Source organism: Varanus komodoensis, unplaced genomic scaffold (genome assembly GCF_004798865.1).
Source record: "Varanus komodoensis strain SLA01 unplaced genomic scaffold, ASM479886v1 scaffold36, whole genome shotgun sequence".
In the NCBI taxonomy this organism is placed as follows: Eukaryota; Metazoa; Chordata; class Lepidosauria; order Squamata; family Varanidae; genus Varanus; species Varanus komodoensis.
Genome location: NW_025335873.1, coordinates 8,238,784 through 8,259,239, shown reverse-complemented (window position 1 = coordinate 8,259,239; position 20,456 = coordinate 8,238,784). Strand labels below are relative to the sequence as shown.

The 20,456-nt window shown below is 51.5% G+C and overlaps 1 protein-coding gene across 1 annotated transcript in view; it reads left to right on the top strand.

Moving 5' to 3' along the window:
• Window positions 1-13,820, top strand: part of DNM1 (dynamin 1) — an 86,053-nt gene extending 72,233 nt beyond the window's left edge. The window contains exons 15-21 of the mRNA XM_044440119.1: window positions 3,632-3,741; window positions 3,888-3,999; window positions 5,205-5,216; window positions 6,736-6,906; window positions 7,755-7,996; window positions 8,523-8,741; window positions 13,737-13,820. Coding sequence (XP_044296054.1) covers window positions 3,632-3,741; window positions 3,888-3,999; window positions 5,205-5,216; window positions 6,736-6,906; window positions 7,755-7,996; window positions 8,523-8,741; window positions 13,737-13,758 — 888 coding nt within the window. The 3' untranslated portion in view covers window positions 13,759-13,820. The remainder of the gene's footprint in view (window positions 1-3,631; window positions 3,742-3,887; window positions 4,000-5,204; window positions 5,217-6,735; window positions 6,907-7,754; window positions 7,997-8,522; window positions 8,742-13,736) is intronic.
• Window positions 13,821-20,456: the final 6,636 nt, after the last annotated feature.

Here is a 20,456-nt window from a genome sequence, read left to right as displayed (position 1 = left end):
TCGGAAAAGGAAACACGGCTGGCAGGAAGGTAGCAGGTTAAGATTAGAACAGAGAAGATGAGCACGCAAGCCTTGCGCTGATGGGCCAGCACGAGACGGCACACATTTCCCGTGCCATCTTGGACTTCCCGCCCACATACATGGAACAAGATGCCTCGATGGCATAGCATTGGATGTGATGTGGGTTTCACTCTGTCATGCTACCATCTACATACTGAAGCGGCTTCCAAGAACCCGTGGTGTGCCTCCCGCTGGATGTCACGTTGCAGCCTCGATTGGACTGCATGTCTGAATGCTACCAAACACCATGCACCTAAAGATGAGCATGCCAGGGGGTGGGCTAAGCTAGCCTGGAGTTCTTGTCCTTCTCATTCTCACTTTCCACATGCAAGGAGTTTGATAATTATAAAAGCGACTCAGCCATACTTAGGGTGCATTGTACGAAGGCAAGACTCACTGTGCAAAACGATCGTGCTGGGGAAAGTCGAAGGCAGAAGAAGAAAAGGAGGACCAACCCTGAGGTGGATCCATTCCATCAAGTAAGCCACAGCCTTGGATTTAGAACAGCTGAGCAAGAGTATCATGGAGACGACATTTTGGAGGGCTTTCATTGCTAGGGTCGCCACAACACACAGGCGACATAATGACACATACCCACAACCAGCCCCTTGATCATTTTGATTTCCTTTTTCTGCTCCTTTTCCGGCTCTATAATAACCCGATTTTAGTTCCAATCTTTCAAAAAAGAATATTGTATAGTTGAAAAAAGTGCATAAAATGAGCAAGTCTGCGTTCTAAATGACATGCGTCCATATACTTAGATAAAGAGTTCACAGTGTTAGCAGTTATAGTTATTCTTATGTCTTGTGAAAGATCTGGAGGTGCCATCTTGGAGGTGCTTCTGTGATACCCCTGACGTTGAATCTAAAATCCCAGGGCTGAGTTACCTGAGGCAAACTTTGCCCACAGTTTCCTATGTCTCAGTTGCAGCCTAGATCTGTCACCTGAGGTTGGCCTGGCCTTGGGGTCAAATTCCAGCTCAGCCATAAAACTCACTAACTGGGTGGGCCTTGGTCAAGTTTCAGCCGGACATAATGCCAGTGATTTTTGCAATGATGATGATTTTTTTTTAACACGGCAAAGTGCTATTTTATTCCAGGAAATGCAGAAGAAATGCTGATGGGTAACATGACCTGTCCTGAACACAGTTCATGGATTTGAAAGAGACCACCCGCTTCCACGTTTCTAAAATGGTGAATGGGTTGTGGGATAAACGGCATTTCCAGACCCATGCCTCCTGGCAGGCATTCTAACACAACGGGGAAGTGTTTGGAAGGAACTGACGGTGGAACCACAATGTAGCATTTTAAACTCCCGCTGCACAGTCTGAAGACCCTGTGGCTTGTTGGCAGAACGAGGGCCTCTTCATGTGCATATGCAAGAATGATCCTCTCTCTTCTGAGCTTCCCATATTAAAGGAGGGGCGGCAAGAACTAAGGGGACTCGAGTGCTCAGATGTCGATGCTCCCTTTTCTGTGGCTACTAGATCTTGGAGGAGCCTCATATTTTAGCACTGGTGGTACATACTGTAGGAGGGCAGCCTTGGGGCTTTTTACCAGGGCAGGAGTGTGAACGCTGTTTCCTGCAGCCCCTCCTTGTCCCAGTGCACAAATGAGGTGATAACAGGGGCTTTCAGACTGATCAACACTAGCAGAAGTCCACGGATGAGGCAAAGGACAGGGGGTATCCCAGCGTTTCCTGCTGTTTTTGAAGCAGAAGCCACGGCCAACCGGCAGGCTGCTTTGGGGTGCTCCTCTTTCCTGCTTCTTCCTCCTAGCCATCTTACAGCAGCTGAGCAGCAGGGCTTCTGACCGCCAAGCCCACAGTCACTGGCCCACTGCTAAAGCAACCCGGCAGCACGGGCAAAGCTTCAGAGACGCTGCTGCAAACAAGCAGTCATTGCCAAGGAGAGGGAGGGAGAGTGGGAGAAGGAATGAGAGGAGGACTGGCAAACAGCCTTGCAGATAAGGACACTGCACCAGCCGTTTAAAGAGGGATACTTCTCAGTAGAATTGCTTGACTTTCTAATTAAAAGCTAACAGTTGCCGTACAGCTGGCTGAAGATCCTTTGTTTGCACCTGGTGACTTGGTTCAGGCAGCATAATAACCCAAACTTAGTGGCCGGGTGTGGGTTGTTATTGAACTCTGGGTTATCGAGTTGTCTGAACCTAGCCAAGATAGCAAACCATGGCTTGTTAACTATGAACAACCCATGAAGAATTTATTGTTGGTTTGCGAACTGTGGGTTGTTCGTCATTGTCCGTTATCTTGTCCAAGTCCAGGCAACATGATAATCTGCATTTCAACAACACCCCACAATTGTGATAGCTGCACTTAACTGAGAATCAGCCCTTGAATGTGGGTCGTTGTGTTGCCTGAACTCAGTCACTGTCTGGCACTGTGTGTTTGGGAGTGTGCCGGGGCAGTGGGAGGATGTATGTCTCCCATTCTACTCCTGTCACTGTTGTCCTCCTACCTTTTCTGCCACTCCTAATTCTGACTGACATGTTTTCTTATGGCACAAGTGCCTGTATGCCAGGAGCACAAGAAAATTGGGCGTATTCAAACCCACCAGAGTAATAGTAGATCAGCTGTGTAGATCAACCTTTCCTGATGTGGTGCTGTCCAGATATAAGAAGATCCATCTCCAAGAGCCCCACCAGCAGAGACAATGGGTCAGGGACAATGGGAGTGGTCACCGAAACCTCTGGAGGGCATCCAGTCAGCTAACAGATCAGTACCTGGTCGCTTCCTTTAATCTCCTGTGAGCACTTTCATTCTACTCTTTGGAAGCAGTGGAAGAAAAGATTAAACGGACTGTCACCCTTTGACTCTGCTGGATAAGGACTGCAGGCTGCCCGAACTGCATTATACACAGCTCGGTCTCCTCCTGCCATGCTCTTTAGTTAGATTTTGCGATCTGAGGACAGCCCTGCCACCCACCGTTTCCATTTTCCTTCCCACTGTAAGAGACCACATTTCTTCATCTTTCCAGGCAATGCTGACTCGATACACATACCAGACAGCCACAGTTGTATACAGGGTAATTTCTGTGCAAATGGGAACATCACTCCCTCTTCTTGGAAGAATGGTTCCCCCTCTAGGTCACTTGTACAACACCAGTAATCGCCCTGGATTTTCAGCATGTTCGCAGAAAGATGTGTTTTGGGGCTTAATCAGAACATCACCACTGATCATGACACTGTGTGGTTTCTGAGTAGCATTCTCTTTTGGTCGAAAAGAATGACTGGGCTGCTTCCAGACAAAGCTATTCTTCTGCAATTGCACTGCCTTCTTCATGGAATTTTATGAGAGTCCCTGAGGCATGGTTATCTGCCATTTATAACCCTTCCATGGGCTTGGCAGGGTGTAAAATGCCCATTTTCCAGAAGACAAACCGGTGAGCTGCTTATCCAAAAATCTATGTACAAGGCAGAGAAGAAGCCAGATGATGCCCTGTCAGTTAACATTTTTTGAATTAACAAGAAATCTTTAAAAATAAAAAATAAAAGGAGTAAGGAGACCCTAACAGTTGAGGAAAAGCCTGATCGCGGATCTTTGTGCCTTTCAGGAGAAGGAGAAGAAGTATATGCTGCCGGTGGACAACCTGAAGGTGCGGGACATCGAGAAGAGCTTCATGTCTAGCAAGCACATCTTTGCCCTCTTCAACACTGAGCAGAGGTGCCAGCCTTTCTCTGTCCTGGGGGTGGGCCAAGGACAGGGCAGGATTTGGCCTTTAGGCAGGACCTTCTAGCCATGTCTGCTGAGAAGGGCCAGTAGGAAAAGCAATGCCAGCTTTCCTTTCCTTTGCTTTGCTTTCCCTCCAGGAATGTTTATAAAGATTATCGACAGCTGGAGCTGGCGTGCGAGACCCAAGAGGAGGTCGACAGCTGGAAGGCCTCCTTCTTGCGTGCAGGAGTGTACCCGGAGCGTGTTGGGGTGAGTTGGCTTCCCAGGCATTTTGGCCCATGACTCCCCTCACCATTGGAGGCCGGGGCTGGTGGTGAGAGTTGGAAGCCACCAGTGGCTCACTCCAGTCTACTTCACCTGCGATCCAGGCTCCTTTCCATACCTGACCCTGACCTAAGCTTGCCAAGTCTTACACAGATAACGCCCTTTCAGCCACTCCTGCCGGGAGGGACAGAAGAGAAGGCTGCATGGCCCCTTCCACCCATGGTCCTGCTAGTTCAGTTGGAGACCTGCTCATCAGGAGGGGAAGCGAGGCCAGGACCGTGTGTGTTTGGGGGCGGGGGGGGGCGGTTTCAGAATGAAATGGGAGGGAGGAGCTACTTTTTCTCCTGCTTGAGCTGGAAGGAAATATCGAGTACCCAGGATAAGCAATGGAACATCTTCTCTGTATCAACTGTTCCCGAATTCCATCTCTTTGTAGTGCTGCTTCCTCACCCTTCTCCCATGTCCTTTCCATACTTCAGATGCGCGTGCACACGCACGCACACACGCACGCACGTGCAGACACACCCTGCTCTTCCCAGGCAGACCAAATCACCTGGTCACCTTTTGATTGCTATTCAATGACCATATTGTGTAGACCAACCTAGAGACAAGGGTGTCACCTGCTGGTGATTTGGTGGAAATATTACGACTCTGTGCTCTGGGTCTATCATGGAGCTGTATTCTGCCTTTAAGAACCTTTTTTTTAACCCATTCTGTACTTTTCAAGCTTTGCCCTGCTTTGATCAACAGGCCTTTGCTCCCTCTTTCACCTCCCTTGGTCTACTTTATGGACGGTCTCCCCCTAGGTCTAGTTCCCTGGGCAATCTGTTTGCACTAGATCCCATGTCAGGACTGGTGCATTAAAAAAAAAAAAGAAGCTTTGTCACTACTGGTAAGTAATTTGCTCCAACAATCTGTAGTTAATGAGTCAGTTTGACTCTCCTTGCTTTGCAGACTTCCTATTTCAGTTGTGTGTATTGGTTCAGCGACCTACCATGTCCCCCAGATTTTTCAACATGTGTGATTTTGAGGGTTTGCTCTTCTTCCACGGCTGTACTAGGTTCCTATTTGCGCCTGATGATGCAAAAGTAAAATACAGAGATTTTTTTTTGGGGAAAAAAATCGTCATTTTTTCTTCTTCTTTTTGTTTTTCCCCCTTTTTGCATTTTGTGCTCAAACTGGCTCTCCAGGACAAAGACAAAGTAAGTGACAGCCGCTCTTCCTGCTCTGCCCATGTGGTGGGAATCTCATCATTTCAATTGCTTGTTTTCATTTTGTTTTCTTGCTTTTTTTAAATCTCCTTTTGTTTCCATGTCCCAGGCGACGCATCTTCTTTTCCCCTTTCTCTGTACCTTTTCTGCCACATTGTCCATGTATTTATTCCCTTTCTTTCATTGATTTTCCTTTTACTCATCTGAGCTTCCCTTCTTCAGAATTTGTTCACTCAGCTGTATCAAAATGCCTCTGTCCCTCATCTCCCCCCCATTACTTTCATCTTTTACTTCTTCTTTTGCATTGCGCTGTCCTGATTTTCAATTCCCCAGGTCATCCATTTTGGAGGCCCCAGGGATGCCTTCATCGTGATGTCCTGTGAATAATCTAAATGGAAAAGGGGTGGAATGGCCCCCTAAAGACTAAAAGGAGGCAACCTGGTGCCCTTCAGATATTTTGGACTACAACTCCAATAAGGCCTAGTCAGCATGGGCAATGGCCAGGGATTCTGGGAGTTCTCATCCAAACCAGGGTGGGAACTCATCCCACTCAGGGACTAGCAAATGTTTTGTGGCAGTGGACCAGAGCTTGCTGCACTGCATGCGTGAAGTGTCCGCTCAGCTGGCAGAAGTCGACGAGTCAGCTGCTGATCCAGAGTTTATCGGCAAGCTTTTAGGACTCAGTGAAGACGAGGGGTTTCCCGTCTCTCCCACTGCAGGTGTCAAGAAAGCACCTCAGGTCAGGAAGATTATGTAGTTCCCAGTGGCTCCTGCTCTGAGTGGTCTGAGCATTGTGTAGGCACATGACAGACTGTACCTCTTCCACTTCAGGACTGCTTGGCCTTACACTGTACACACTTACACACAAGCACACTCACACTGACAGACGGTGTCCTGGGTGTCTTCCGTGCTGCCCAGTCAGCTCTTGGCATGAAGCTGCATGGAGCTTTGGGATGCCCAAGCTGCCCTTGTGACTTCTGAGGCAGCATTGCCTAGGAAGGAAACACAGCCAAGGTCAAGTCTGCTTGCTTCACCAGAAGGAAAGCAGTATTGCGCTTGGTGCCCTCCAGGTGTGTTGGGCAGGACTCCCAGCAGCGCTAGTGGGCACAGCCAATCAGGAATGCTGGGCCCTGAGGTCTGGCGCACCTGGAGGGAGGGTGACGCCACCTTCCAGATATTACAAAAACAGATGGAGGCTCTGACTTCAGAGGGTTCCCAGTGCTTCCTCTTTTTGGTATGCAGGACCCATCTGTCTGCCTGTCTACCTTACGCTACATATGTATTTATATTCTGGGCTGGAATTCAGAAGAACTGCCCAGGAAAGTTTGGCCTGGATCTGTTTAGTTATAGGTGGGGTGACGGAGAGATTCTAAAAACATGTTCTGTTTCTTTCAGCATTGTTACATACATTCCCCAGGGTCTCCCTCTTGCCTTCTGGCACCGAAGTGGGGGGTGTGGGCGGGTGTCCTGTTAAAAGTTGTGCACTTTTCCTCTCTAACCCAATCCATAGTCCGGCGAGTCAGAAGAGAATGGCTCCGACAGCTTGATGCATTCCATGGACCCTCAGCTGGAGAGACAAGTGGAGACCATCCGGAACCTTGTGGACTCCTACATGGCCATCGTCAACAAGACTGTCCGCGACCTCATGCCGAAGACCATCATGCACCTCATGATTAACAATGTATGTGTGCTACTGAGCCAGCTCGTGAAGCTGCATCTCCACGGTCACCAGCTTGGGGAGATTTGCTCTCAGGCATGAAAGCCTGTTTCAAGCTCCCTGCCCCTCTGGATTGAATACTAGCCCTTAAGATGGTTCTCCATAATTTTGTTTAACTAGGAGATTGCCATAGTGCAAAGCAAAGTCCTGCCTTTCAGCACCATCTTTATCTGAGATCAAATGGGTATTCTAGGATGCAGAGCCCACCTGGCCTTCTTTTTCAGTTCCTGGGCAAGTTACTTTTCTTTCAGTCTCTCCATTGTGCCTTCTGGGAAATGAGTGTTTTTTGACTGGCCATTCCTTCCATGGAAGCCCTTAGAGCAGCCATAAGCTTAGCAATCCTGAAAGTTTGGAGATCCCAGCCCTGGGGCTTCCGAGGTTCTCGCCTGGGGATTCCAGTCTCCAAAGCCTTAGTCAGCAGATAGCTAGTGTGGTGTAGTGGTCAGAGAGCTGAGCTAAGTCTGGGAGACACAGGCTCAAATTCCTGGTAGCCTCGACACTTACTTTGTTGCCTGTGTCAGGTCAGGATCTCTTGGCTTAACCTATTTCACACAGGTGCTGTGTGTGTGGAACAGGGTGGAGAGAGCTGTGCTCACCATCTGGAGCTCTGTGCAGGAAGGTGGGACATTTTAGCAAGTGAAAAGGGCCCTCTCCTAGGAGCTCAAATATTTGTTGACATGGGGTAAAATATAACAGAAGGCTTGTGCGTGTATGTTACATTTTTTAAACTAAAACAATTTCATATAAATAAAACAAGCATCTGTAGCAGAGGACTCCTCTGAGGGTCACGGCCTGTGTTTTAACCTTTTTAGACAAAGGAGTTTATCCATTCAGAACTGCTGGCAAACCTGTATTCCTGTGGAGACCAAAACACCCTCATGGAAGAATCGGCCGAGCAAGCCCAGCGGCGCGACGAGATGCTGCGCATGTACCACGCCTTGAAGGAGGCGCTCCACATCATCGGGGACATCAACACCACGACCATCAGCACTCCTCTGCCCCCACCGGTGGACGACTCCTGGCTGCAGGTGCAGAACATACCGTCTGGACGCAGGTACCCGGGGCTTAGAGGGAGGCCTCCGCAGACCTTCCGGCTGCCTCTTTAGCAACAAGATGGGGGTCTCCTGCTGGAACGGGAAGGAAGGGAGCCAGAGCATTCACATCCTGCGCAGTGGCAGCTGCGCACATGTAGGGGGAGTGGGAACTTGGATGGCGCTTGAAGTCTGTGCAGCCTCATGCTGGAGACGGACCGAGCTGGCTGAAGGGTGGGTTGCAGAGAGTTGAAGGTGGTTTGAAGGAGGCTGTGTTACGGACGACGTGGATGAGAGGTCCGCCGTTTCTGCAGCGTTTTCCCCCGTGCCTGCAAATCTCGCCTGCTTCCCCGTAACCTATTTTGTGGGTGGCAGTGAGACGCAAAGCAGGTGCCTGCGCCTTCACTCAGACGGCTTCCAACTCTCTTGCGTGGCTTTGCTTCCAGCCTGAAGGGCCCATGGAGGGAGCATGTAGGAGCTTGCGTGAAGCCCCGCTGTGCTGTGCGCCCATTGGCCACTGCTGCAACCGAGTTCCTCTCTGCCTGGCAGGTCTCCCACATCCAGCCCTACTCCGCAGAGGAGAGCTCCGGCAGTGCCTCCAGCGAGACCTGGATCACGAGGCCCAGCGCCTGGACCGCCGCCTGCTGGTGGTCCCACTCTGGGTGGTGCACCTCCTGTGCCCTCTAGGCCAGGTGCCTCCCCGGATCCTTTTGGGCCTCCCCCACAGGTTCCATCTCGGCCCAACCGTGCACCGCCTGGTGTCCCCAGGTAAGTGTGGCCAAGCAGTGGGCGGAAAGGCTTTGAGCATCAGTGGCTCAGGGGCTGTGGAGCTAAGGCCACTGACGAGGGAGCAAGGCCCGGGGAAGCTTACTTCGGAATGAACACGGTTAGGCTTGTGCTGTAAGTACCCTTCTTCTCTTGGCAAGAAGGTGCTCGAGATCTGTAATGGAATCCCCCCTCTGATTGTACATTATCTCCTGTATGATGATGTTTTCTCTGGGACTGTAGCATATTGCTACGTGCTGAAAGGCCGGGGCTCACGATGACATTCCTGAAAGTGTAGGCAGATGCAGCACACCAAGTCTAGCCATTTCCTTCTCTACAGGAAAGTGTCTTTTATAAAACTGTTGGGTCCTAATTGTCCATTTGAGGCTAGCACAGAGTGCTTTGCATTACAGCAGGGAATGCTTACAGCAATATATAATTGCTGGGAAAAAATAATCTCTCCCCAGTTATTGGAGGACTACAGCGAAGTGCAAAGTGAATGGCAAGTAATGGAAGGGCATCAGTATCCTGCTAATTAAAAAGTCCCAGCACTGCTTCGCTGTGAGCCTTGTCGCCACTTATATTACTGCTCTTGAGAAAGGATTTTATAAAGCTATGGGTTTTTTTCCCCTCTTGGAGCAGCTGGGGAATATGAAATTTAGGACCTAGGAATGACCTTACTGACTAAAGAGGTAATGTTGGAAGGTATTAAACAGAAAAGCGAGAGGCAAGATGCAGGAGAGGAAGAACTCCTTGTGCCATATTGAGAGAAGATTTGAAGAACTTCCTAGGGCCGAGCTTTTGGAGAGAAAAGGGACCTATAACTTTGATGCTGTGCATGCTGGGAGTTATAGGCCCTTTTCTGTCCAAAGATGCAATGCTATGAGTTTTCCATTCTCTTCTGCTGTAAGATTGCCAATAATGGAGGAAGTCGGAATTGGTCTAAAATGTGAGGGTTCTCTTATATGAGCAGCACTCCGCCGACATAGGAACACTTCAGGTAGAAGCATATGCCATGTTCCCTATCCGAGAGAATTCTACGTTGGTTTAGAGGTTTCCCAAATCATCACATCACTGCAATGAAGCTTCAAGCTAGAAAGTGCTGCAGAAATGAAACTCCCCACACCAGTCAAGACAGAACCCTTTCCATAGGTCTCCCTGGGGGAACGTAAGCTCTGCCCTGCCCCGTCTCTTGCTTCCACATGAAGATCTTTCTTGCTGGCCAGAAAGGAGAGTTTGCCAGTGTTATCAAGTAAAACATACTTTGTGTGGATGCTTACTTGGAAAGCAGCTGTACCAAGTCCAGCAGGGTCTACTCCTAAGAAAATATGGACTATCATATACTTTCCTGAAAAGTAGCTCATCCTGAACCTGGTGGAAATAAGACCCACTTAAGTCTTCTCAAAGGATAATGAAACCTGAATCAAGCAACACACTGTATACAAAAATATTTTGCACTGCCATTCAAATATCAGCATTTGGGAATGTTGTAGCTGGGGTTGTGTTGATGTTAAACTATCAGTTTTATGCATGCGGAGGCTCCCTTTTTGCTACTGAATGTTAATGTATCTGAATCCTAGGATAACCACTTTATTTCAAACAGCTGAAGTGGAGAATTTGTGCTGGCAGATTGTCCATACAGATTTTGTTTTGGTATTGCATTCCCTGAGAGAGCTCTGTCTGGCGTTGTCTTAAAGTATAGATCCTTTTAGATCCTTTTTTTCATAGGCCAACATGTTTGTATTTGTGCTTTTAAAATAACGGAATTCGTTCCTGGCGCTGGTTCTTGCAGACAATGTCCGGGGAACCCACTAAGTATTGTTTGCTGCAATTTCGCAGTAGTTGAAAGCAAAAGGTCTCGACTCTTGTTTAGTGGAGCAGCCTGTGCATTGCTCCGATTTGCCTTCAGCTGTTGCGGAGGGCTGTGTATCTCAGGTGGAGCTGCAGGCAAGTCTAGAGTGAAAGCTTTGTTTCCTAAATCTGCCGACTGCTTCTCAGTGGTTTGTGGGTGCCTGCAGCTGGGTATTTTTTTAAAAAATCCTGACCTATGAAACTGCCACACAGCATAAGGACTTCACTGTCCTTGACTGTTTTCTGCATCACTCGATGGGCACTGGAGTATTCCACAAGCAGCCCTCTCTGAGAAGGAGCCAGGCCTGTGGTCCGTTATCTGAGATCAGCAACATACAATGTTCGGTGGTAGATGGCAGAAGAGCCAACAGGCCGCAAGTTCTGACTTGCAACCTCAGTTGGTCCTGGCCCTGGAAAGCTGGCTGGAAGATGCCAGATGCTGATACGGGCCTTGCTGTTGCTGTGTGGCACCGCTCTGCCTGTCTAGGTTAGGAGCAGGAATGGAGGAGCCCGGAGCAGGACGTTGGCATCCGTGTTTGCTGGAAAACGATCCGTCCTTTGGTGCGCAGTGGCCATCTCAACCCCTGCTGCTGCTCCTTGGCTCTTCCGTGGCTTTGCTGACATGCAGGGCCCAGTTGCAGGGGCCTCCCCACCTTGCTGCCGGGGCCAGCAGTCGTCAGCATGTGCCGGTGTTGGCTGTTGCCGTATCTTGTTCCCACTCCTCCCACCGTCTCCATTCCTTTTCCCTCTGAGTGCCTTTATCATTTTCCTTTTGTTTTGGCTGTGCTTTTTCTGTCTGGGCCTCAGGTGCTGTTCTTCTGTCACCATCCGCTTTCTCCTCGTGCTTTCCTTTGTTCCCTTCCTTCACTCACATGGGTGATATATTCTATATACTGGCAAGAGCCCTGTTCCATGAAGGGGTTTTGCTTTCTTTCTTCTTTGTCCCCCTCCAAAAACGCCCCTTATAAAAGTTTGCCACAGGTGGACAAGAGAATGTTTTGAGATCTGTGCCCACATTGTTTTTTCCTCAGGGCCTCCAACAAAGAAGGGGTCTCGAGGGGTGGCTGTGTCTCCTCTCACCTGCCACATGTGTGACTTCTGCTGTCCAGGGGCTCAGGCCACAAATCCTGCCTCTTGCCCATCTACTAAGAGGCCCAGTGCAGGCAGGCGGCTCTAGGTTGCAGCATCAGTACCAGAACACCCCTTTCACCTCTGTTTCTAGCATCAGCAGAGGCTGTGATGTGATTCTGGAAGGACAGTCATTCCTGCCATCACACAGAAGAGCTCTGCACCTTCGCCTGTCTTCCCGAATCACTGGCAGATTTGCAGACTGCTGTGCAGCCAGAGCCAGGGCCAAAGCTGGAGGGAAGCTAAGCTCTGAGACGTGGCAGCCCTTCCCGTCCGAGAGTGGGTGATGACCACACCTAATCTGATGACCCCGTCAGATTAATCCTCAGGGGAACGCACTACACACCATTCTGACAACACTGTTGTGCCCCGAGTCAGGTCCTTGGTCCATGTAGACCAGTACTGTCAACCCCGACTGGCAAGAGTCTTTCCCAGCCCTGTCCAGAGATGTCGGGGATTGATCTTGGCACCTTACAGAGGGGTAGTCATCTTACCTCCTAAAATGAAAATAACCGAGGGTCTTGTGATACCTTAAAGATTTAGAAAAGTATTATAGTAGAAGCTTTTGTGCACTAAGTCCATGAAAGCTTATGCTGTAATAACTTTGCTCATTTTAAGGTGGTATGCAACGTTCCTTGTTGATCATCTTGAAGATCCCAACCTGAAGAGTTTCCCCTGAGTGTGCAAATTCTTTTCCTCCTCACCCACTGGCCCCCGGCTCTCCCATTCCCCCAGTTGTCAGCATGCTGCTTCCAAAGAGGCCCTTTCTGCACCGGCCTGTGGCTTCAGGTGGCACGCGCCATCTCTTGTATATAGAATAGCACAGCTCACACTTGGTGGCTCAGCTACACTCCTCTTGCCCCAAGTGCACAGAGCGCCATCTTCATGTGTTCTGTGTTCTTTCTTTACCCCTGCCTTCTTTTCTTACACAAAAGGATCTGATTTTTCCAGATTGGGTAGAGAAATGGGCATCAGCCTCATGGCCTGAAAGGAAGTGTGTGTGTGCGTGTGTGTGTGAGAGAGAGAGAGAGACAGACAGACAGACAAAGAGACTTCATTATACTGTGTCAAGATTTTGCACGTGTGTATGTGAACACGTGCAAAGTGTAACCGGTGCAGCTTGTTGTGTGAGAGCATTTAGCCTGTGTGCAGAGCTGGCTGTGGATTCTCCTGTTTTGGAGCCAGAATTCTGGGTTTCCAAAATGTATTGGATTTGGAGTGTGCCATTCCGCGGGGCCCCAGAAGAATCCGGCTGCTTGGAGGGCTGATTGGCCCGGCTGTAACCAGGATGTATCCATCACAGTCCCTCTCTCCCCACCTGGATGTGCAGAGTGCCGCTGCAAAGCTGCACCTCCTCTCTTAGAGCAGTGTTTGGAGTTAAAAGCCATGTCCCACTACCTTTCTTTGAGAAGATGCAGAATAAAAAGGTGAACTGGGTAAACTTGCTGGGCCCGCTTGCTGAGCAGAAGCCATTCTTGGGGTCGCAGCTGCCCGCCGGTGTTGGTGGCAGAGTGGAGTTGCAGGGAAGCAGCAGAGCAGCCCACAGCCACTCCTGCAGGGAGGAACGTGGGTGTGCAGCCGTGGGGTTGCTTTCTGTGGCAGGCGGACCTCACCAGAGTGTACTGAGGGGGAGTTAGTGCGTAGCCCTCTGCGCAAGCCTGCACTGCTGTGTCTGGGTGAATGTCCCGTGAGGCCAATGCGCAGTGCTGAGTTGTCCGTGCGGCACCGGGCACGGCCGGCCGAGGCTGCAGTTGTGTTGCAAGTACGCAGCTGTGTGAGCTGCGGGTCTGATCACAGATGGGAGTTTGTGCAGCCATGGCTAAGCTAAGGTCTCTACCATCTTCTCTTGGCTGTGTGTGTGCCATTGTGAGTGCAAGCATGGACCATTCTGCTCGCTCACAAGCGCCTGTGTGTGTGCGTGCGTGCGTGTGTGAACACTCACATCCTCACTTCCCAAGCCGCGTGGCCTCTTGCCTCCAATTGTCTGAACAGCCGTGTCGCTCTCGTGTTGTCTTTCAGAATCACTATCAGTGACCCTTGAGGATTGGCAGCTACGGTACGTTCTTCACATGCCCGCATCCCAGCCCCCCGAGCCTCCGGTGATGCATGACTCAGTGTTAGTGTGATTCCTCCCACCACACCTGCCCATCCCACCCCCGTCCTGCCACTTGCCTCTTGTATTAGTTCTTACGTCCATAGATGTCTTTGTCTTTGCAAGTAGGCACAGTAGTTTCCCACCTGTTGCAGCATTGGAATAAGAAGCTGGTGGGACCTGGCCAGCCATTTATTCCTCATTTTTTAAGGAAGCAATCTGATTAAAAAGGGATTCTCTTTGGAGTCAGGAACTTGAACTCACAGCCACATCAAAGTGGACTGCAGCCTGGGGAGCCAAGCCCAGGGAATCTGACAGGTTCCTACTCCCGAGCCTGATTCCCCTCACACCTTCCCAGTCTGGACCTCACTGAGAAGAGGAACATTTGCCACTAGCCTAAGGTTCTTGGGCCCGGGGGGGGGGGGGGGGGCTTCCTCAGGGGCAAGCTCAGTGCCCCATTTCACTCTGACTTGCCTCAATCACTTCTTTGATTCGGCCGGTTATTCCCACCCCAATAGCTTTTATAAGGCAGGAGGAGCCTTCTATCAAACTTGGGGCCTTTTTTATGATTGGCTAGAGAAGCGGGACTTGGCTTAGATTTAAAGATGTTTTTAAATTTTTGTAAATCGATTTGAATATGATTATAGAATGTTAAAAAGATATGTTATAGGGGGCTGACCCAGTATGTCCGATGTATTTGATGATTGATGTTTTTTAGTTTTTAGTTTAAAATCTTAATTAAAATCTTTATGAAAAAATAAAAAAAGGTAGGATGAGCAAGGATCCAGTGCAAAAGTGGCTGCATGACCCCCTCCAAGCAGCTGGTCAGTGTCTTTGAGCCGCACCTGCTGGAGCTCATCTAAAAAGTGGACCAGGCTGGGCTTCGGGGCCCTTCACCTGATTCAGCTCTTACAACAGTGGGGCCCTAAGCTACAACATGGATGCAAGGGATATTATCCTGGAAGCGCCTAGCAAGCGCCTCAGCAGGACCCAGAGGGGCCTAGTGTGGCCTCAGGGCCAGGTGTAATAGGCTTGGTTGACCCTGCAGCAGCTCAGCTGGGCAGCAAAGACAAGACTGAACAGGGATGACGAGAGCTTGTGTTGGCACTGCCCTCGCTGCCTCCGGTGCGCCTGGTAGGAGGCCGCCGCCTGGGCTTAGATGCCAGGAGTTTCCGTCGCCTGCACTCCAGCCATCTCCCGAGCCGTTTCATCAGGCCCAGCACCGGCACGGATCCCAGAGCTGTATGAGCTCCACTGCAGGGAGGGTGCCTGGGACAGACTGCGCCCACTGCCCGAGTCATTGCTGAAGCCACCTGTAACCCTTGGCCCCGGGGGTGGACCGTCTCAACGGCCCCCACCCCAGCAGCAGGGGAAGGCTGCCATTCGTCTAAATCTCAGCAGGCAGTAACCTGACCATGGGAAGGGAACTAAATTGAAGACCCCACCGCAGAATACCATTCTCATGCCTGGCCAAATGCTCTCCCCATTCCACTCGTCCAGAGCGTGCCCTTCCACATGTTGACATGTTGGTGCAGTCCCGTGGTTGTCGCTGAGCACATGAAATCCTGAGCCCAGACAAGGTGCCCTTGCTATGCAGGATGACCTCCCCTAAAACAACAGCCTGCAGGCCCGCAACCTCCCCTTCAGTGCCACCTCTTTCAGCTCAGGTACAGAGACTGATGGGTTGCAGGGAGAGCCGTGCGTGTCAGCACTGGCTGCAAGCCCTCCAGAATGCTCGTCAGCCCGGGGGCCTGCAGAGCGATGGGTGTTCTTCCCGAGCATGCTGTCCTGGGGGAGACTAACCGCTCCATGCCTCCACCCCAGTGTGCTATGCGTGGCAGAGCAGCTGCCTCAGCGGACTGACTGGGTGTTTCAAAGCATCATCCAGCAACTTGCCAGCAGGCTGACAGGGCAACTGCCAAACCTGCAGGTGTGAGGAGGGCTGGAACCCACTGGGGCACCATGGCTTGTCTGAGCTGCCTTGCCCTTCCCTGACTTACCCTCCTCCCAGTGCCGTATCTCCCTCACACTGGGTGGCCCTCCAGTTCTTCGTTGTGGTCTCGTGCAGCACACATACGGGCTTTGCACCCTGGCTTCCTATCCTCCCTCCAGGCATAAGTCTGGGCCCTCCAGAGGGGAAAGACTCCCCCCCCCCCACCACCAGGACTGAAATCCATCAGCTTAGCTGCTATTTAGGGGAAATGGCACTCGTCCTTGTGTCCTTCCTCAAAGCAGCTCCCCTTTAACTTGTCATGCTTGTCCTTGGTGGGCCCCTTCTCTGAGCCGCTCCAAGCACGGGTGAGGCCCCACCAGCATCCCCAACTGTAAGCACAGGATAGCGGGCTGCTATCACCAGATGGAGCAAGCCAGCGAGTCGAGAAAGAAAAGGCAGGGAACAAAGAGGCCGCTGCTGGCAGGACCTTGGAGACAGGGCTGGGGCGTGTTACCTTGTGGCCTTTCCGCCCTGCTCTGCTGAGCAGTTCTTCTGTCCTGTTACCAAGATGCAGAATGTTTAAAATGAACTCAGTCTCCCCTTCTTCTTTAATGCACAAGGGAAGAGCTCCACAAAGACGTGCAGATGGAAGTGGGAGGGTAGCAGAGGGCAGCGCATCGTGGGAAGGAAGCAGAGTGTGAAGCTGTTTGTGGCTGTGTAGGAATGAGAAATGCCAAAAAGCCCTCTGCTGGAGAGGAGAGACCTAATCAGCTGCAGGGCCTTCCAGAGGTGTTCACCCCACGTCAACTTCCCTGCATTTCGTGATGTTACGACCTGGATTGAGTTGGCGTTGTTACCACTTGAGGGACCCAAGATGCTCAACACTCTGCAGCTGCAAAACATGTTTCTTTGTTTGTTTGTGGCACAAAAGCTGGCAAAATCAAACGGGCACTTTTTGGTTGCATTATATGTTCACCCCTCTGCACCTCTGGCAGAAGCGCCTTTGGCAGCCATTCCAGCTGCGCATCTTCTTGCTGAAGTCCCTGTCAGCTTTGCACACCTGGATCCTACAGAGGCTGTCCCTCCTTCCTGCCAGAACTGCTCCAGGCCAGTGACGCTGGATGGGGAACATCAGGGAGCAGCTATCTTTGAGTCTGGCCACAGATTCCTGGGCTTAGATGGGGGATTCGAAGACTTCCAGGCTCTTGTTGTTCCATTACTCCCGTGTTTTCGAGCAGCGTCTTTAGGGCCCTTCTCCACTCCTGTCACAGGCCGCTACAGAACAGCACGGGATTTTCTTCTAGCAGTGCCCTGCATTCGACTCCATCTTGCCTTCAGTCCTGACCAGTTTCCCAGTCCTCACTGAGGAAAAGCACCCCCAGCTGCACCTCACAGTGGGGATGGTGGTCTCAGGGCACTGAGCTCCATTGGCTTTGTGCCCACACACAGTGCTTTGCAGCAAAGGCAGAAGGGCCAGGCCAGGCCTCATCGGAGCGGAGGACCTCTTCTCCATGTCGACTGCGACTCCCACATGCCTGCTTGCAAACTCTCACGTTGTGGATGTGTCAGCAATGGCTTTCTTCTCGCCGCTCTTACACAAGGCCCAGCGTTCTGGAGTGTCCGGGTGCTGGTTGTCCTGCGGACAGTTCCTTGCACCTCAGCTGCAGGTCTTTCCAGCTCCTTCAGAGCTACGCAGTGGCCTTTTGGGTGCTTCTCTGGCCAACACCTTCCTTACTCAGTCATTCGGCTTGGTGGAGCCATGTGCCCTCGGTTCACGGACAATGGTCCTCCGGGGGACATTCGTAGTTGGCGGGGAGGGTCCTCGTACAATTCAGCCCTGACTGGTGCTTCTGCATAACTTTTCCCAGGGTTGTCTTGCTAGGCCCTTGCTTTTTCTTTAGAGATGCTATCCAACCAACCCTGGGGCTTTCAAGAAACATCCATGTCAGCCAAGACCCCACGGCACTGGAATTGCACTAGGGTGACGGTATTAAGCCACTGAACCGTGTGTGATTCCGGGAGGTAGTGGAGTGGCCCAGAGCTTCTTTATGCATGACCCAGCCGAGAGGATGAACACCTCCACAACCAGCAAGTGCAAGCTTGGTTTGTTGGCTTAACGGTTGGGCCACATTAAACATGTGCTGCGGCTTCACAGTGGGAGCAGAGCTGGTTCCAATTCCTGGATGTAACACACAAAAAGTCAAGGTGTGGTGGACACCTCTGCAAGGAGCTGTAGGGTCCTGCAGTGCGATCTTCCACGGGGTCACTCACATTTCACGACGTGGATCACTTAAAACAGAGAATGAGGAGAGGCCAATGGTAGTCGGGTGAAGCTGCTAGTCCTCAACACATTTGTCGTCATTCACACCCATTGAACTTGTAGCTGGCTCGTGCCAAGTGGCAAGGGTGTGCTGTTGAGGCGCATGGCACAGCTCCGGGGGCCGTCAGTGTTCCATCGCAGTGGCTGCTTGGTAGTGTCTGTGTTGCTTTGAGAAAACCATCTCTTTCCTGCTTCCATTCAGTCCTTCTTGTTCATGGCTCAGAGGTGGCTGTCCAGCTTCCTTTCAGATGCACGGTTACTTGGCATAGGCCTTGTTGAGGTGGCCAGGTCGTGGCCCTCGCTTCCTTCTGGGACTCGCTGTTAGGAAGCTCTGGCAGTCTAGAGCCTGGATTTCGAAGAACGTTGAGGAAACCGGGAACAGGCATTTTTGGATTTTGCGACGTGCCAGAGGAGCTTGCCTGGAAGCCGTCAGGGCCGTGAAGCTCACACGCCTTTGTTGGTTTTGTCCCACTGCTCCACTGGGGATGGCATCCCCCAGAGGACGTGGGGGCCGATGTATGTTACGAACATGAAAGCAGGGCAGGCTCATATATTTTCCTAGCACTTGTATGCTCTCTGCAACGGAGCGAGCAAATCAGGCTTTCCATTAGCACGGCCTTCACACCGTAGGGCCCTGCGGATGTGTTGGACTGCAGCTTCCATAATCCCCAGCCATCTTAGCCAGCATCCCACAGTGTGAAGGCTGAGGTAGTCATATGCTAAAAGATGGCCCCCGTCACCCGTTCTTCTCAAACAAACTCAACGCGCTTTCCATGCAGGGTCCATGTCCTATTGTCTGCACTTTGTGTAATGCTCAGAAGAGCTGCTTCTAGCCAGGGCCGGAGCTACAGGACCAGGGCTTGCAGAAAGCCTGACTCAGGAGTGCATCCTGCACCCCTGCACTTTCCACCCTTTCACAAGGCAAGCCCCACCCAAAGCCCTTTTACTTGTGTGTGCAAGAAGACAGTGCCAGCATAAACTGCACGCACGCACGCACGCACGCACTCGGTAGCAGCAGAGATTGGGTCCATTCATACCCTGTCTGCTCTCCCTGCTGACTCCCCTTCATTGCAAAATTTCTGGCTACAGTTCTGCTTTTGGGTTAGGTGCCTAAGACGCACACATTAATCAGCTTGGGTTCCAGACCTAGCAAACCGCCACGTGAGGATTTGCTTTTCTGATACATCTGCAGGCTCGGGCAGTGGGTCTCGTATTGTCAACACCCACTGGCAGCTGAGGCTTTCCAGGCAGTTAGGCAGCTTTCTGGACAGGCTGAGATCAAACTGGGGTGCTTTCAGCATGGAAAGCAGGACCTCTACCACTCAGCTACACCTTCCTCCCAAGGGCTCATGACGACGCGAGTGAATGCTCCAAATATCTGTTTTTAAATATTCTGCGTTGCTCTCTGGTAGCAATTTACTCAGGGCAGCTCACACAGTTAAACAGTAAGGTGACCATTATCAGATCGTAACGAAGACAGGCAGTCTCTAACAGCAGAGAAACCTGGCAGTGACAGCACTGAGAGAGGTGGCAAACAGGCTGGAAGTTGGCACGAGCTTGAGATGCCCTGGTGTCTGCCTCGCCCTGAAGCAGCTCCGGTGGCGCAAATCGAGGTGAAGTGGCTCTCGGTTGGAAGGACGCGCGACAGCGGATCCATCGGCAAGGAGCCAGCTGACACTGGAACCCGCCCTCCCCATGCCAGCCTGCTGTCGCGGTGTGCGCCGAGGGTGGGCGAAGCCGCCAAGAGTTGCCGCAACCAAATCTGTGAAGAAATTGCTTCTGGGGGCTAGCCGGCAAGACCCCAAGGGCACAAATCGGCACCCATGTCACTGTCAGGGCGGGCTGTGCCTGCTGCAGACTAGCTGGCCGCATCTGGCACAGCCCCTCCCAGAGGACGCCACTCATTCCGTGTGACATCGCTCCCCCCTCGCTTGGCACAGTAGCATCACAGTGGTTGTGTGCTCCATGCTTCTCGACACTCATCCGGGCCGCAGACACCGCTCGCTGGCCGTCGAGACTTGGCTTTCTGGAGATCTCCCAGATGCAAACCACCGCCACATTCGACACCAAACTCCAGGGACTGGCGGGGCTTCTGCAGTCCTGTGCTGGAGCCTTTTCCCTTTTCCAAAAGATAAAAGTGAACGGTGCAATCGATCCGTCAGTGATCACTATGAGCTACACTGCTCCCCAGGACCCAAGAAAAGCCAAGGTGCCGGCCAAGGTGAGGTGGAGAAGCATGTGCGATTGTGACCGGCCACCATGCTGTCCTCGGTGTGCGTGCGTGCGTGCGCTCTCTTCTCATCTTGTTTTGTTTTGTCTTTTCTCTTTCTGCTCCCACAGCCGGAAGGGCCCTGCTTCACCTACTCGACCCACCATAATCCGACCAGCTGAACC